Source organism: Plodia interpunctella, chromosome Z (assembly GCF_027563975.2).
Source record: "Plodia interpunctella isolate USDA-ARS_2022_Savannah chromosome Z, ilPloInte3.2, whole genome shotgun sequence".
Lineage (NCBI taxonomy): Eukaryota > Metazoa > Arthropoda > Insecta > Lepidoptera > Pyralidae > Plodia > Plodia interpunctella.
Window position 1 is genome coordinate 4352297 of NC_071324.2, and position 19143 is coordinate 4371439.

Below are 19143 nucleotides of genomic sequence, written 5' to 3' on the forward strand. Positions count from 1 at the left end.
CGTCAACTCGTGAACGGGTGCTGCCAGAGGGAACTGGTCATCTCGTTTCTCATATATTTCCATGTAAGTTAATTGTGTTTCACATCGATATATATATATATATATATATATATATATATATATATATATATATATATATATATATATATATATATATATATATATGTATATATATTATAATCAGCACTCGGATCACAATCATAACCTGTTTTGATATACCTTTTGACTATGTACATTATGTACTTTTATATATTATTAGAAAGAAAAAAAAAAACATTGTAAGAAACAATAATGGTAAGCCGATCTGGCATGATAGGGACCAACACTGTTCAAATGAGTTTCTTTCGGCATTTCTTCTCAGCAGTGGTCGTTCCGAAATGCCAGTAGTTTGTAGCTTGTGAGAAATAACTATAAATATAAAGATTGACGAGAAAAAGTGCCTGTGAAGGTCTAATTTCTGAATAAATGATTTGAATTTGAATTTGAACACCTCATGAAGAAACTCTAACCGACCAGCTTGTTGATGGCAACACGGTGAACCATCGACTACAGGCCGCGAGCGCAGACCCCCCCGCGTGCCGCACATCACACGTCGCATTCAAGTGACATACAAGCGAGCGATACGTACCGCGTTCGATTTAACCGTCCGAATACGAACCTTTGTATTTTATCATTAATAATTACCATATACAGTCCATTACCGAAGTTTCCTTTATATCATCGCGTTAGGGATTCCTCTGTATGTACAGTATACGGGCACCTGTCGCAACATATGGTCCTTCTTCGCAAGAACAAAGGAATTTGGGCGGTCACCAATAGTCATCAAGTTCCTACTGTCCAGCATCCTCATCGTATTCTTTGATGGTTTCAACGAGTCCAAAGCGGATTCATCGCATCGGCAACGCGAAGTGAATTAAAAATTATAACAATAATAAAAAATATTTTTTATCCTTATAGGCCGATAGTCATCCGACTTCGACGGTAATATCTACGTAGCAGCGCGCCTGACGTAACATCGGAGCAAATTCACGTATCGTTCCGTTCATATTTGTTTTTCACAGGTTTTTTATTCCAGTTTCAATTTTAAAATATTTATTTCCCTATTTAGATTATTTTCCAACCTAGTTTTCTTCCAATAAAATTTAAACTTTACTTAATTTTATTGACATAATGATGTACGTGAAAATCGCACAACTAGTTAAAAAAGAGTTATATTAACATTTAAAAGTAAATTATATTAACATCTAAAAGTAAATTATATTAACATTTAAAAGTAAATTATATTAACATTTAAAAGTAAATTAACAACATTTTGTAATTACATAAATTTATTAAATAATACTTCTGTACAAAACCCAATCGTCTTAAACGAACTTAAAAATCGATTAGAAAAAATAAAGGTATTATAATCCGATTTCGATGTGCTTCAGAGGGAGATTGAGGTGCTTTCCGTTGACCGGGAATCCCGGTATAAGGAACAATAAGCGTTCTAGAGCCACTTTTGTGCCGCCGTCGGCTCGGCCAAGGCGCTGTGTGACTCCGTGTCATCGGCGTTGTCGTCTAACACTTGCATGCATAGTGCTGAGGTAAGCTCTCATGATGCACACACACACAAACACAATAATTTTCTAAGGCTTCCAAAAATTAATCTACCTACCTTTGATGGCGACTATCAGGAGTGGCTAGAATTTAGAGATACATTCATATCAAATCATTCACTCTAGCGACAGCATAGACAGTATCAATAAGTTTCACTACCTGCGCGCTTGTCTCCATAGAAGCGCACTTTTAGTCATTAAAAGCTTGGACTTCAAGGCCAATTATGCCTCTGCTTGGGACCTGCTTTGCAAGAGGTATGACAACAAACGCTTGCTTGTCAACAACCATGTGCAAGCTCTATTTAATGCAAGCTCTTTGCAAAAAGAGTCGGGCTTTGCGTTATATTTTAGATATTACAAATAAAAATTTACGAGCTTTATCCATGCTTGATCAGTCACTCAGCACTAGGACACACTCATCATTCACATGATGTCTGCTAAATTAGACATTACCACAAATAGAGAATGGGTGGAGCATCGTAACAATCGTAGTGAGCCACCAGCCTTAGATATTTTCTTAACCTTTTTAACAATCAGGGCCGATGTTCTGGAGACGCTAGAGGAGGCTCGGAGTTCCAAAGGTAAACCTGACAATTCACCTGTTCAAAAACAGAGGAGTTTTATTGTTTCCGCAGGCAATCCTCCTTATTTCTCCCCTTTCGGTATAGAATTTCGGGACAAAAAGCCTATATTCTAATCCAGATCATACTCTATCTCTGTGCCGAATTTCATTCAAATCTGTTCAGTAGATTTTGTGTGATGCGCGTTCAAACATACAGAAAGACAGACCAAAAATCTAAAAAAACTTGTTTTGGCTTCTAGTGACCCTAAATAGTCCCCTCGATTTTTTTCGTAAATATCTCCTATGTACAGACATAGTCCAGTTACAGTTTTATTATAAGTATAGAAGACTATGATTCAAATTCGTATTTTTGACATTTTGTCATCTATAGTTAAATTCCCCGTTCCAGCTACGTGTCTCGTTGTTGGAAATCCCAACACTAAATTATATTTTTATTTTTTTTACTATAGCAACATTTACGCTCACATTAAAAATAATGCTCTCTTCCTTTTTGTCTCCATTGCCAATAAAAAGTTCTCCCAAGTAATCTCGGCATATTTATTTAACCGGCTCCGAAATAAATACAATAAATTACAGTCCACTGCACCACGAGCCGTCATTTATACATGGTCCTTAGAAAGGAGCCGAGGTCTACTTCAATCAAAGTGAAAATTGAGCAGGAAGGATTTGTATGCAGTATTGGTATCCCGCCATAAACGCCAAGTCACCAGCCGACAATTTTCACCGAGGAGCCAAGAAAATTCGCCGCAACAGGACAAGAGACCAATAGTTGAGCACAAGTTCTACCGATCATTCAACAATTCAAAATAGAAACCTATAGAATCATTCAAGATAATATCGTCAATCAAGTCAACAAAATTGCCGCCTTTTCATTTCCCGCGTTGTTGCCAAGCCAATCTTCGCGCGCCGCAGGCTGCCCTCCTATTGGCCAATCAAGTTAGCCCGCCGCCTTGCTGCTTTATCGACAACGACGACGCCATCAGCATCACGCCGCGCCACTTCCCTGTACCGACCGTGGTGACATTTTGTTTTGCTTCCGTTTGCGTCTCTTCGACGAAAAATACCTTTTTAGTTTTTAGTTAATTTCTGTTCGCAAGTTTTTATTTGACTATAAGTGAAAACATTGTATAGTATAGTACTTCAGTCTAAAAATGTCGGAAACCGATTCCGATAGATGTGAAACAATGGAATCCAATATGACAACTATGGCGTCTGCGTCTTCTATGGCCGCAAATGTTAAAGCGCTCCAAAGAAAGCGTGCTGCGTTAACAAAACATTATAATTATTTTAACGATATTGAAAATGTTGACCGGGACCGTGAAGCCCTACTTATCAGGGAGGAACGCTTACGGGCTACATTTGAAAAATTCGATGAAATTAATTTAGAAATTTGCGCAACAGACCCCAAAGCCGGTGATTCTGGCGATGTGGAAAGCAAATTCCTTGAAGTGATTACATTAATTAAAAAGCTTATGGTCAATAGCGCCACTCGCCCTTCAGCGCAGCCGCCTTCAAGGCACAAATTGCCTCAAATAAGTGTACCAACATTTACAGGCAAGTACTCTGACTTCAAACCTTTTATTAACCTGTTTGATGCATTAATTGATAAAGATAATTCATTAGAAGGTGTACAGAAACTATTCTATTTACGTAGTTTCCTACAAGGTGAACCTCTAGATCTTGTAAAAAATTTGCCTCTGGTTTCTGATAGTTATATACAAGCTAAAAATATTCTTAATGATACAGTACAATAACACTTATAAAATTACAAATGACCACATCTCTATTCTACTAGATTTACAACCATTATGTAAATCTACTGCAACAAATATACGTCAATTTCTGTCTGTTATTAAACAGCAATTAGCTGCATTGAACAATTTAGGCCACAACGTTGCCAGTTGGGATCCACTTATTCTTTGCATCCTTACAAGGAAATTAGATGTTATTTGCAGCCGAGAATTTCAATTGTTAAGGTCTAATGATAAGCCAACTATCAATTGCTTATTGAACTTTTTAGATAATAGAGCACTTGCATTAGAGAATGCAGAGCGACAAGTACACCCTTCTACAAGCCCGAAGGTCGTACACACGGTAACTATGATGAAGAAGCCGTCTTCACCTCAAGTCTGCATACTATGTAAGTCAGCTCACAAATTATTTGTTTGTCCACAGTTCAAGCTTAAATCAGCTGCGGACCGATTAAAGTTTGTTACTGATAATAAACTTTGCCAAATATGCCTCAACAGTCATAGCAATAAATGCAGATTTTTCTTTAAATGTGACAGTTGCAAGCAAAGGCACAATAGCTTGATACACCAAGACAATGCTCAGTCACCGGTGACATTGTTGTTAAAATCTGGTTCTGAGCAGGTACTCTTGCCTACAGCTCGAGTAAAGGTTGTAGCGAGCAACGGCACGATTTACCATGCCAAAGCAATTTTAGACAGTGGTTCACAAGTATCATTTGTCACAAGTGACCTTGCTGATTTATTAAAATTAAACACCAAGAAAATACAGGCTCCAATCATAGGCATTGGCAACACAACTAGTCAAATAAGTGAATGTGTTGATATTAAGTTGCATTCTCTCACTAGCGACTTCAGCATTCCAGTCACATGTTTTAAATTGGATAAAATTACTACAAAGTTGCCGCAAACTAAAATCAATTTAGAAAATATTACTTTACCTTTGAATACCCCTCTTGCAGATAAAGATTTCAACATACCAAGTGTGATACATATTTTACTGGGTGCTGATGTGTTCTTCCAGGTGCTGCTACCGCCTGAGCGTCATGATGTCCACCGCTTAGTGCAGGATGCAGGCACACCGAGCACATCTGTTTCGCTACCAGTTTTTCGCACTCAATTTGGTTATGTTGTAGCAGGATCACTTCCTTCTGCTTTGCATGCACATCCGGTAACTTCTTTATTTTGCAACAAATGTGATGACTCCTTAAATGAAACTCTCACTCAATTTTGGAAAACTGAGAGTGTTCCTGAGTTTTTTACTGAAAGTTTACCTGAACATCAAGCTTGTGAGAAATTATTTTGTGATACTGTAACTTTAGACACTAAAACCAATAAGTTTCAAGTTGCCTTACCTCTTAAGTTACCGTTAGAGTCTGTCAATCAAACACTTGGTCATTCTTTTAATTTAGCTTTAAAAAGGTTTTATAATTTGGAAGCTAGGCTTCAAAAGGATTCCTATCTTTTCAAGCTTTATAGTGAATTCATACATGACTACATACAACAAGGTCATGGCACAATCATCAATATCAGTCAATATGACCTTTCTACTGATCCTGTGTATTTCATGCCACATCATCCTGTTCTCAGGCTTGACAAAAAATCTACAAAATGTCGTGTAGTTTTCAATGGCTCAATGAAAACAAGTAATAAGGTGTCACTGAATGATTTGCAATTAAATGGCCCTGTAGTCCAAAAAGATTTAGTAGATGTCTTGCTGTTGTTTAGAGTTGACAAATACATTTTTATATCTGATATCAAAAGTATGTTCAGACAAATTTCATTAGATCCAAAGTATAGATCATTACAAAATATCCTTTGGAGGGACACCCCCAAGGAAGATATAAAATGTATACAATTAAATACCGTAACGTATGGTCTTAAAAGCTCTTCATATCTGGCTACACGATGTTTAAAAGAACTGGCAAATAGATATAAAAAAGATTTTCCTTTAGCCGCATTCATCATTGAAAATTCTATGTATGTAGATGATGCACTTGTTTCTCAAAGTAGCCCACAGTTATTAGTTGAGTCTAAGAAGCAACTATGCAGTCTTTTAGAAATTGGTGGATTTTATTTACACAAGTGGTACTCAAATTATCCACAACTGCTAGAAAGTATCCCAAAACCGTTTCAGCATTTTGATGATGTTGATTTGGAGAAAAATAATGTTTCTTTAAAAACTCTAGGAGTCAAATATAATGTAAACACAGATTCTTTTATGCTTTCATGCCCTAACAAGGACTCTGTCATGCCCGCTTCCAAACGTGATATATTAAGTTTTATTGGAAGTTTTTACGATCCCTTGGGTTTTGCTGGACCCGTGGTAGTAAAAGCTAAGGTCATTATGCAAAGGCTATGGCATGCACAAGTCGGCTGGGATGAAGAACCCACCGGCGATTTACTTAGCGCATGGTGTGAATTTTACAAAAGTTTGCTATCTATGACACCAGTTGCAACACCACGCTACATTCATTTAAACAACGCTTATTCTGTTCATATAATAGGTTTTGCTGATGCTGCGAGTTCTACAGCCTATGGTTGCTGCATTTACTTGAGGGTCACCGATGACTCAGGTAATGTGAAAGTTTCTTTACTCTGTTCAAAGTCGCGTGTGAATCCATTAAAGCAAGCCCTTACTATACCAAGACTCGAACTTAACGCGGCATTATTGCTTGCAAAGCTAGCCGCTAGAGTGTATGATATTTTGAAACTCAAATTAAAAATTGATGACATTATCTTGTATTCAGATTCCCAGATTGTATTAGCATGGATTCAAACTAATGTAAATAAGCTAGACACATATGTGGCAAACAGAGTAAAGGTAATTTCACAACTCACTTCCTCATATACTTGGTCTTACATTAGTTCTGATGAAAATCCTGCAGACTGTCTAAGCAGAGGCTTAATGCCAGGTGAGTTGTCAAGTCATCCGTTGTGGTGGCGAGGTTCAAGTGCTATAAACACTTGCGATTATAAATCAGAAAACTGGTCTGAGCCGCATCCTACTTCACTGGACAGCCCTGCGTTCTCTCATGCATTGTTTTGTACTGTTTCAAACGAACAAGTATTATGTTTAGATTTTCTTTATAAATATTCTAATATCAATAAAATGCAACGCGTATTAGCCTACATACTACGTTTTGTTGAGAATGCAAAGCCTAAGGTGGTCAAAAATAGGTTAAGCTATTTAACAAGTAAGGAATTAAGTGATTCTTTATTTTTAATTATTAAGTATGAACAACAAAGTCATTTAAAAAATGATATCTGTAGTTTAAAATGTAAGAATGAAATTGTTAAGGGTGATTTAAAGCCATTGTGTCCATTTATTGATGACAGAGGTCTGTTGAGAGTAGGTGGCCGTTTAAAGAATGCTTCTATTCCATATTCTCAAAAACACCCGGTTGTTTTGCCTAAGAATTCTCGCATAACAGATTTGATTATTCAAAGTGAACATTTAAAATGTCTCCATGCAGGACCTAGGTTACTTCTGTCAACAATAAATCAAAGATTTTGGATTGTACATGGCATCAGACAGATTAAAAAGGTTATACATAAGTGTATTGTATGTTTTAAATTAAAGGCCAATGCTGCAAGGCAATTGATGGGTTCGTTGCCTCACGATCGAGTAAATGTATGCAGAGTATTCCAAAAAGTTGGGTTAGATTTTGCTGGCCCGATTATGATAAAGCAATCTAGACTAAGAAAAGCCCTAGAAACTAAAGCTTACGTGTGTGTATTTGTATGCTTTGCCACTAAGGCAATACATTTAGAATTAGCATCTGATTTAAGAACAGAAACATTTCTAGCCTGTTTGAAAAGGTTTATTGCACGCAGAGGTTTACCCACTGACATTTACAGTGATAATGCGTCAACTTTTAAATCTGCAAGTAGACAGTTAAATGATTTATATAAGTTAAAAAATTGTAAAGATTCTCAGAAGGAAATTCATACTTTTTCATCGCAAAATAACATATCTTTCCATTTCCTGCCTTGTTACTCGCCTACATTCGCAGGTTTGGCAGAATCCGGCGTGAAAAGTATGAAGTTCCATCTGAAAAGAGTGGTTCAAAAAATCTTATTAACATATGAAGAATTAAATACTGTACTATGTCAAATAGAAGCCATGTTAAATAGTAGACCACTCATGCCATTGTCAGCAGATATAAATGATTTTTTGTATCTCACACCGGGTCATTTTATAATAGGAGATGCTTTAAACAGCTATCCAGAACCCAATGTAACGATTTCAAATGATAATTTAAAATTTTGGAAACAATGCACTTGCATTAGAAACTCCTTTTGGAGAATCTGGAGTAAAAATTATTTAAATATGTTGCAGTCACGCCCAAAATGGAGAGATTCTCATGTTAATGTAAAAGTAGGTTCATTAGTAATTTTAAGAGAAGACAACACGTCACCTATGTTTTGGCCGATGGCCAGAGTCACACAGGTCTTTCCTGGGACAGACAATAAGGTTAGAGTTGTTGAAGTAGTGACTCCAACTCGGAACACTCACAAGCGCTCCATAACAAAAATTAGTGTTTTACCCATCTAACCTTTCTTATTGTTATAAATAAATTTATCCTCTATAAATAGGCAGTGTTCATAGTTAGGTATACGTATGACAACCTCATAGTTTATTTATTTGTTTTTTTTTTGTTATAAACAAGTAGTTTTTATTTTTATTTATACTGATAGTCAATATGTTAAGTATTTTGCAGTGTCAAAATAAGATTGATATTCAATAACTTTTAGTTAGATAATTTAATTGTGCATATGTATCACATAATCTTTAATAAATATTGTAAAGTGAGCATGCATGTTGTTCAAATTATTCATTTAATGTTTGCTGCGCTTTGTCCTACAAACACTTCGTTTGCCGGGCAGCATGTTGGAAATCCCAACACTAAATTATATTTTTATTTTTTTTACTATAGCAACATTTACGCTCACATTAAAAATAATGCTCTCTTCCTTTTTGTCTCCATTGCCAATAAAAAGTTCTCCCAAGTAATCTCGGCATATTTATTTAACCGGCTCCGAAATAAATACAATAAATTACAGTCCACTGCACCACGAGCCGTCATTTATACACTCGTTCCGAAACTTATCCTGTCCCGTTTCCTACAAATTGTCCCATGTATTTTCCCACAACGTGCTCCATCCCATTTCCCGCTACGTGTCCCACTCCCGCTTTTATAATCCTTCGGTGACCGATATAAAAAGGCCTGAAGGTCACCCTGGAGACTGAATCAGGTGTTCTAGATCTTCGATTTTTATATCTCAACAAAAAAATGCCATAAAAGCAAAATTACGTAAAATGCATAAAAATGTAAAAACCGTATATGTTGCCCAGGATTAAAAGCTATATAACAAAAACAAAATTAGGCGATAGAGTGATATTAATAAAGTAAGAATCTGAAAAAAAAATTTGTCTGTTTGTCTGTACTCTCCGGAACTTTTGGACGAATTCGAATGAAACTTTGTTATATACCTAATACTTGCCTTGTCTATACCTGAAACTTTGTTATATACCTATTAAACCTAGGCAACTTATAGGGTATAAATAAATGATATTGAAAACTGGAACACCTGATGGGAAACCGTTAAATAATCTTACTACTTATACAGGATGATTTCTTATACATTGGCATTTTCGTATGGCAGCAACCTCAAAATAGCGAAAAAATAAATTAGCTGATCCATAGATTTTCCACAACTTAAGTATTTAACTTTGTATAGAGCTGATATTTTTTCGGGATTTCGCAGTTACTCCAATACTAAAAGTTGTTCAGAATCATGGACAGAGCATATAGACAAAATATTGCCAATGTATAGTCACCCTGTATGCAAACCTACCAAATTTCATCAAAATCAGTCCAGAGGTTAGCTTAGTTAGGTTAGCTGACTGAAAACACAGCCGAAACTACTGGGCGTAGGAAGCTGGAATTTGGCATGAAGGTTCCTTGGGGAGTGTAGGTGAGCACTAAGAGAGGATCTTTGGAAATTCCATTGAAATACTTTTATATGAAAGTTCTACACCGTTGTAGTGACTTGAAAATATGGATTTTAGTTGTATACAACAAATTAATAAATACGTGTTTCAGATTTTTTTGAAAATTAAACTTCAAAGATTTTATGGGACGTAGGTAAATACAATTTTCAAGATAAAAGGCTGAAAATTGGTAAACAAAGTACTCATCAGAATGACCGAGATTTTACTATTAAATTCACTCGGGCGAAGCCGCGAGCTAAAGCTAGTACATATAATAAAACAGTAGAAAAGAAATCCTGTACTTTGAATAAACTTACATAAAAATAAAGTCGACGATACTCACATCAACAGAGTAAGAATTTGAAAAAAAAAAAAAACCTGTCTGACTCTTTGTACACGCTGATCTTCGGAACTACTGGACGGATTTAAATGAAACTTTTTCGTTACATGGCTATTAAGCCTGGGCAACATATAGGTTATAAATTATATAATAGGGTATAAAATATATATTGAAAAGTGGAACACCTGATGGAGACCAATGATGGTACACCTATAGGAAATATTGAAATGACGCTTAACAAAAGTTATTCAGCCTGAAAAAAAAACTTAATTTAGATCTATAGATTGTATAACTGTTATTTAAGTCACATGAATAAAGACAAATTATTATTATTATGGTCCAGCTAAACTATAGGAAATATAGAAATGACGACTTAACAAAATATGTTCAGTCTGATGAGCATTTTCTGTTGAGGTATAAAGATCGAAGATCTAGAACACCTGATGCAGTCCCATGAGGGTCCAGCTAAACTATAGGAAATATAGAAACGACGCCTTAACAAAAATTGGTCAGACTGATGAGCATTTTCTGTTGAGATATAAAAACCGAAGATCTGGAACACCTGAAGAAAAGTCATAATAGTTCAGCTAAACTATACAAAATATACTTATTTCAGTCTGATTAGCATCTTCTGTATGTATAGGTATCGTTACATTTGTCTGTACAATTAAATTTCTCTAATAATTTTGACTCATTACCAAAAATTGTTCGGCCACGCGAAGGAAGTCGCAGGCATCAGCTAGTAAACTAATGGCCATGCCACTTTGTCAGTTATTCTCCTCATCTGAGATTTGATTGATTTTAATTTAACACTTACTGATAAAAACTTATCGGTAAGTATTAGGTTAAATCGTAGTTCTCGCTAGTCTCTCACCCTTGAGTTCATATTGAACCACTGGTGCCGTCGGGTTGGTTATGCGCAAGCAAGACGCAAGATGCATGAAATAAAAAATGTACTTAATAATAATAATATATTGCAAAGTTTATTCCAGTAATTAGGTAAAACCTCTGCTATTTAAATTCATTAAATCTTACATTGTCATTTTAATAAAATTAAATTATAGTAAATATATTATAAGAATTTTATAAAGATGATTAAATTTAATTCTCTAAATAAATTGAATAATTTGGCATAAGAAAATACTATTAAAGATGATCTAATGTGCGCACACTTAAATTATCCCCTCGCACTAATACGATCTACTTAATAATAAACGTAAATAAAGAATACGTACATTGAAACAGACACGTTAAACATATCACATATAACCATTACAAAAGGATTTAAATTAATTAATTTTTAACACATTATTACTTTAACAAGTCGTTAAGCGTTACGCACAACGCCTCATTATAACTCATTTCTATTAATTTTGAGTATATTGATAATGTTTGATAGTAACGTAAGCAGTATTTCTATTTTCTAAAAAAAAACAAGAGAACGGTTTATTAATTTAAATTTCATGCTCATATTTTTTAAATAAATAATTTGAAACAAATGTAAATTATTATAAACGCCGCACGTCCCGACTTCGCTCGGGTAAAACATAATAAATTATTCACCTAAACCTTCCTCAAGAATCACACAATCTATTGGTGAAAACCGCATGAAAATCCGCTCCGTAGTTTTTGAGTTTATCGCGGACAGACAGACGCGGCTGAGGACTTTGTTTTATATTTAACAATATGTAAGGTATAGATATTATGTTTGCAAAATGTTTTCCTACCTGCTCACAACATTGTATGTTTCCCAAATAAAATAAAAATAAAAACAGGCCTTAAGCCAGTCACAGCATAAAAAATATAGAATGAAATCGTTCCACAATTTATTATGCATTTTCTCTTTAAAAATAATTAATTTACAAGACAAAATATTTGCATATAAGCCGTAAGTTTATCAAATGGAAAAACAAATCTACAAGCTCCCCTCATAGTCACAATTTAGGTTTATTATTGAATGTTTTATCTAATATGCATAAAAATATGGAGCTTATTACAAAAATACCCAGACGATTCCTTGCGAAGGGGATTTTTTGAAAAATTGACAAAATGTCCTTGCGTGTTTTTGATGATAATTTTAGATAAGCAACTGATTAAAAAAGTTTTTTTATTATGGACATTTTGAGAAAAGGATATTAAGAGAAATGGACATTGTGAGAAAAAGACCATTTTGCGCCAAGACGCTCTAAACATCTATGTCTCATAATATATATATTTTTAATATTATGAGACATAAACCGTTGCGGAAATCATAGCAGGAAACGGGAAATCGAGACTCTTCTCTTATGTGATTTGAACTCTTTGCAACAATATGTTATTTTGCAACTTTACGAGACTCATATTTGTATTTAAGTACAAGATTCCAATGTATATTTTCAGACAGGTGTACATGAATATATATAAGAATCGGTTCCACAATGATGGAGTCCCAACAAAATACATTATTTGTTTAGAAACAGGAATAGCAGAAGCAAGACGTGGAATAAGACTGGAAATATATGCAAATATTATTGGAAATTTAAAGAGGCAACCAATACCCAATTACCAGACAGATATCACACATTAAGGGGAATTTTATTCCAAAATTTATTATTACAAAACATCTAGGTACCTACTTTAAGTTTTGGAAGTATAACGTTGCCAATTAAATTAACAAACAATAACAATGAAATTGGTTCGAAAATGATTACAAGTAGACTAACACTAGCAATCTCTAGGAACTAAAAATAAAATATATTTCAAAAGTGCCAATTAGTTTTCTCATAGTTAACCTCAATCTATTTTTTCTGCTGCTTCTCGCTTAATGCGATAATAGTGAATGGCTTTTATCAGGAGAGGTTTATAAACGAAAGCCCAAGGCAAAAACAGCAAAAATCCTGAAAAATATAGGCTAGAATACACATTCAACCACTTCGAATACACCTTAACATCGAAAGGTACAAGACTCCAGCCCATGAATATAATTGTGTACATTTTGAGAAAAATGTACATCAAATACTTAATGAATACATTTGACCACATTTTTTCATATATTATCGTTTTTTTAAGTATAGATTCTAATTCCTTTTCCATGTAAATTATTATGAATTCGTTAAAAAATGTTACATAATAACCTGACCTTATGCCATGCCAGATTGCAAGGAAGAGAAGAGTTAAAAGTTGGCTTAGGTTCCTGTCGCCTAGGAACTTAAGTCTCTTGTAAATGTATTCTGCGGCGAAATGATTAGTATTGCAATTGAAGGTGTCAATATAGTGCTGAAATTTGGTGACACCTTCGAATCGTAGAAGTTTGATGTTGTTGCATCCGTCCCATTTGGATATAGGCAACAGGCCGCCGGCAGGTATCTCCATTCCATTATACGATAGCCCGAACCTGATGCAGGCGGCTGTCAAACAAAATAATCATATTGCAGTATGTAGATGTATATGTCAGTTGAATGAACAAAGTAGTTACTTGTTCAATCGTTACTCTCCTTACAATATATATCAATAATTTACAAGACATATTCACAATGGGTTAAATTTTTGGCAGTAATCTAATTGGAATAAGTAGATATGTATTATTAAATTAATAAAAATCCACCACTAAATTTATTTTTATGTTGCTGTGTTTAAGTAACTTTTAGGCTTAGAGCTACGAAATTACATTCTGTGGCTCGGCAGGGTATTTATACTGCGCTGCCAATAACACATTTGAATGGCCAGTTTAGTGGCTGGAAAGTGAGGCAGAATATTGTAGTGGTATATTGCTTATAATTAGTTTTAAAATTCTATACCCTTATGATTTCATATTAGCTTATCATTTCAAAGTGTTCATAGTTGTCATATATTATAGACGAATGTGGCGTGATTATTATAAACATACGACTGCATGACTGTATGTTTCATTTTAATGTATTCGTACAATGACGTCCTCTACAGTGTATGAGTGAAGGGAGTTTAGCATAATGTCCTTGTTATTACTACAAATGAAGAAAAGTATTTCTTCCCGGAAAAATAACTGTTCCTGTGGGAAATTCCCGCCGGCGAAGCCGCGGGATAAGGCTAGAAGTCTTTTACAAAAATTTATTATCATTGTTGTTAGGGGGATCTTATTGCATTCAATGTGTGACAAAAGATCATGACCGTGCAGTAAACCGTACCGGTGAGGAGTTCCAACGTCTGGAGCCGTTCCTGGGTGCACATCTGGGTGCCAACCGTCGAGTTCCCTCGTTGGGAACCGTTCGTCGGTGCACCATTATGTCATGCTTATCACAATAAGGCATTGTCATCCAAACCAAGCATGTGTACAAAATTTCAGTTCAATCAGTTGAATATATCTGCTTCAAAAATTAAGTTGCAAGATTCCACCGAGACCGAGACATAGTTACAAGATTAAGGTGAAGCAATGATAATGAAATATTATGGTAATCATGTCATGATGGTGCACCGAGGAACGGTTCCCGACAAGGGAACTCAATGGTTTACTGCATGGACGTGATTTTTTGTCACGCATTGAACGAAATAAGATCTGACAACAATAAAAGCTTGTATCAAAAATGACATTTTTGAAAAAAAAAAACTAATTTACAGGATATTACACTGCGTAACGAGGAAATATAAACATAAAGAAAAACAAACTCATCAACTTAAAATAATTTTCGAAAATAAAATTCGAATTAAGCTAGGATACCTACTTACTACGTCGGGCTTCGCGGCGTCACAGCCCCAAATGAAACCGTGAAAACGCGAAATGAGAGAGATATATATTGTATGCAGCTATATACATATTTTTTATGACAATTCTAGAATTATATCGTTCCTCATGAATGAATATTGATATGACTTTTTATCGGATGTACAATGAATTATTGATAAAAAGACTTACCTTCTGTCAGTAACCAGCATGCAATATATTTGTACAGTGCAAAATGGGCCCAAAGTCCGCAGTACATATGTTTGTAGAAGAAGGAATTTTCCGAAAACTCGTCTGACAGCATATACTTCATACTGAACACGCTTCCTGAAACAAAACCAAAAATACAATGAGCTTCTTATGTCTATACGAGCTATGTATATTTTATACACTATCTAGAACTTGAAAGTTCTCAGTGGAGGAAATTCGTGCTACAATGTTACCTTAACATGAATAATTTTATTGTAGATAATAACTTAGAGTAGGTAGACCTATCAATGGGAGTTAGGACATGAAACCAACAAAAGAAAACTATACAATTTAAATGTCAACAAAATTTTAAGTAAATAATAATAAAAAAGTATCCTTTATGTAGTACAGCATAATATAGATATGTACATCAAATATAGGATACGACGTAATTACAATAATTTACCTTCTCAAAAAAAAAATCTCTATCACTTTTTAGCCCATAATGAAAAATAAGGGGGTTGGATATACATATGCAGCGATGGTATGGAATGTCCACAACATTCTAGAAAACGAAATACCCAACTGGAAGGTGAAAAGGATTGTTAGTAAACATATGAATAATAATATCTTGTCCACTCACCTCCAATTTGGAACGCCACCAAATACAGAGCTCCTTGAATCAATTTAATCATTCCTTGCTTTTGGCATTCGTCGGCTTCAGATTCCAAGGGGAACTTCCCTTCAATGTATTTTTTATAACGTTGAAATGAGAAGATTGGGCCAACCAAGAAACAAGCCGGGAAGTAAACGAAACCGAGGAGCTCCATGAAAGTAGGGGGTGTCACTAAAGCCGTCTCTTGAGCATTTGCAGACAACTTCTCTCTTTTAAGAAGCAATTGACCATCCCACAAATCAAATGATAATGCGATTAGTTTCAACGTTAGTACACAATGAGGCATGGTCCAAGTGATATCGTAATCTTCAGATTCTGTTACTATGTAACCCACTATTAGATAGGTTAAGTTGAATACAAATGTTATTATCGCATTAATCTTGCCATCCTCGGATATCTGTGTCGTTAGGTACAACACAACAACAGGTATAATATTATGATATAGGGATATTCCAAAATTGTAGAATGCCAAATCAAGGCCCACGACGATAAAGTACAGGTTATTTCTGACAGACTTCCTGTCTGAGTGCCAGTAATACTTGTGATACATCCATGCGTAGGGATAAGCTAGTAATATTGATAACAAAAGCTTCAGTGCAGGTTCAGTGCTGCCAATAAGTCCAGCAATATAGGGGAGAGGGCTGAGTCCTATCCACTCTAACACATTAAGCAGTATCCCGATCATTTTCCCTGTAATAAATGAAAAATATTGGTTACTATCCTCCTCTCGCTCCTGTGGGAATTTCGGGAATTTCCAAATAATATTCTACCCATGTACCAAATTTCATAACAATCAGTCCAGTAGATATTGCGTGAAAGAGTAACAAACATACATACACACACACACATCGTCACAAACTTTCGCATTATAAAATTAGTAAGGTATATATTGGTTCAGTGATAGTTTATGGGGATCATTAAAATGATCATCTTAAGAATTATCTTTCAGTTTCGTTATCGTTACTTTCAATGCTACCTTAAAATTGAAATATTCATTTGCAATTACTTTTGTTGGTAGGTAAAAAATACCTTTGTTAGGTTTAATCTTATGGTTGAACCCACCATTTAAGTATTTAATAGATAATTAATGATTTCCTGGCCTTTTATGTAACGACTTTTATGACGAGGGTCGAATTCAACAACCAATTTTCAATTCCAATACCAAAATGATAAATAAATTAAGCAGGAAACTAAAACTATTCTTACTTAAAAACTTTTTTAATAAATAATGAAGGTAGTTAAAAAATAAAACCTCGTTAATATTATTACCAAAACCCACTATTTAGCATGTATATTTATATAAATAAAGATTTCTGGGCCTTTTCACGTACTTATTCTATTACTTTTGTAAATAAGTAGATAAATACCTGGATTATTTTCAACACTTGTTTCTTACGATTCTCGACACGTCCGGCAGCCACGATAAGATCAGACAGAATGAAAGTCTTAACCGTTGCCTGACAAATTTCAAGTCAAAGCGCGGGGCCCTTCTATCTATGGTCATTTTTGTTTCGTTTATAACCACGTGGAAAGGCAAAGAGATCTGTCAAAGACCAGGAAAAGTGAGGTGACTAGGGTATCAAATTTCAAAATAGATCTCTAGAAGGATTGTATGGCCAAGAGTATGCGCTTATATTGCGCTTATTGTACCATAGATTTAAAGTAAGTAATTTAATGGATTGGATTTAAAATTAGTACTAAATCCATGTATTGTACCTATAATTAGGTACAGGTAGTGATGTTTTGCATGCTTGATTTACGTACTTAAATAATCATAATCCACAGATTTACAAACATCAATACATATAATAAAACAGTAAAAAAAACTGTTTGTACATTGAAGATATTTAAATTTAAAAAAATGGAGATCGATAGAGATTCAGTAATAGAATAGGAATTTTTAAAAAAAGTCTGTTTGTTTGTTCGTTCGTTCGTTCGTTCGTTCGTTCGTTCGTTCGTTCGTTCGTTCGTTCGTTCGTTCGTTCGTTCGTTCGTTCGTTCGTTCGTTCGTTCGTTCGTTCGTTCGTTCGTTCGTTCGTTCGTTCGTTCGTTCGTTCGTTCGTTCGTTCGTTCGTTCGTTCGTTCGTTCGTTCGTTCGTTCGTTCGTTCGTTCGTTCGTTCGTTCGTTCGTTCGTTCGTTCGTTCGTTCGTTCGTTCGTTCGTTCGTTCGTTCGTTCGTTCGTTCGTTCGTTCGTTCGTTCGTTCGTTCGTTCGTTCGTTCGTTCGTTCGTTCGTTCGTTCGTTCGTTCGTTCGTTCGTTCGTTCGTTCGTTCGTTCGTTCGTTCGTTCGTTCGTTCGTTCGTTCGTTCGTTCGTTCGTTCGTTCGTTCGTTCGTTCGTTCGTTCGTTCGTTCGTTCGTTCGTTCGTTCGTTCGTTCGTTCGTTCGTTCGTTCGTTCGTTCGTTCGTTCGTTCGTTCGTTCGTTCGTTCGTTCGTTCGTTCGTTCGTTCGTTCGTTCGTTCGTTCGTTCGTTCGTTCGTTCGTTCGTTCGTTCGTTCGTTCGTTCGTTCGTTCGTTCGTTCGTTCGTTCGTTCGTTCGTTCGTTCGTTCGTTCGTTCGTTCGTTCGTTCGTTCGTTCGTTCGTTCGTTCGTTCGTTCGTTCGTTCGTTCGTTCGTTCGTTCGTTCGTTCGTTCGTTCGTTCGTTCGTTCGTTCGTTCGTTCGTTCGTTCGTTCGTTCGTTCGTTCGTTCGTTCGTTCGTTCGTTCGTTCGTTCGTTCGTTCGTTCGTTCGTTCGTTCGTTCGTTCGTTCGTTCGTTCGTTCGTTCGTTCGTTCGTTCGTTCGTTCGTTCGTTCGTTCGTTCGTTCGTTCGTTCGTTCGTTCGTTCGTTCGTTCGTTCGTTCGTTCGTTCGTTCGTTCGTTCGTTCGTTCGTTCGTTCGTTCGTTCGTTCGTTCGTTCGTTCGTTCGTTCGTTCGTTCGTTCGTTCGTTCGTTCGTTCGTTCGTTCGTTCGTTCGTTCGTTCGTTCGTTCGTTCGTTCGTTCGTTCGTTCGTTCGTTCGTTCGTTCGTTCGTTCGTTCGTTCGTTCGTTCGTTCGTTCGTTCGTTCGTTCGTTCGTTCGTTCGTTCGTTCGTTCGTTCGTTCGTTCGTTCGTTCGTTCGTTCGTTCGTTCGTTCGTTCGTTCGTTCGTTCGTTCGTTCGTTCGTTCGTTCGTTCGTTCGTTCGTTCGTTCGTTCGTTCGTTCGTTCGTTCGTTCGTTCGTTCGTTCGTTCGTTCGTTCGTTCGTTCGTTCGTTCGTTCGTTCGTTCGTTCGTTCGTTCGTTCGTTCGTTCGTTCGTTCGTTCGTTTGTTTGTTTGTTTGTTTGCACACGCTAATCTCTGAATCTACTGGACGGATTT

The 19143-nt window shown here is 35.8% G+C and overlaps 1 protein-coding gene and 1 long non-coding RNA gene across 2 annotated transcripts; one reads left to right on the forward strand and one right to left on the reverse strand.

Moving 5' to 3' along the window:
* The first annotated feature begins 1571 nt into the window (after positions 1–1571).
* LOC128682940 (uncharacterized) lies at positions 1572–8946 on the forward strand. The gene is made up of 4 exons (XR_010370329.1): positions 1572–1586; positions 2758–3735; positions 4202–4321; positions 4954–8946. It is a non-coding gene; the product is annotated as an uncharacterized LOC128682940 (long non-coding RNA).
* A 2688-nt stretch (positions 8947–11634) lies between these two features.
* Positions 11635–17329, reverse strand: LOC128683179 (lysophospholipid acyltransferase 5-like). The gene is made up of 4 exons (XM_053768489.1): positions 17175–17329; positions 15775–16497; positions 15135–15269; positions 11635–13653 (listed from the first exon to the last, which is right to left on the reverse strand). Exons 2-4 carry the CDS (start codon positions 16490–16492, stop codon positions 13040–13042), a joined length of 1467 nt encoding a protein of 488 aa, XP_053624464.1. The 5' UTR covers positions 16493–16497; positions 17175–17329; the 3' UTR covers positions 11635–13039.
* Between the last annotated feature and the right edge of the window lie 1814 nt (positions 17330–19143).

Coding starts and splice junctions, on each gene's coding strand:
- LOC128683179 (XM_053768489.1), bottom strand. CDS start 16,492: ATGATCGGGATACTGCTTAATGTGTTAGAGTGGATAGGACTCAGCCCT. Junction 15,270..15,774: donor GGTGGCGTTCCAAATTGGAG/GTGAGTGGACAA, acceptor GTTTTGTTTCAG/GAAGCGTGTTCAGTATGAAG. Junction 13,654..15,134: donor ATGCTGGTTACTGACAGAAG/GTAAGTCTTTTT, acceptor TTTGTTTGACAG/CCGCCTGCATCAGGTTCGGG.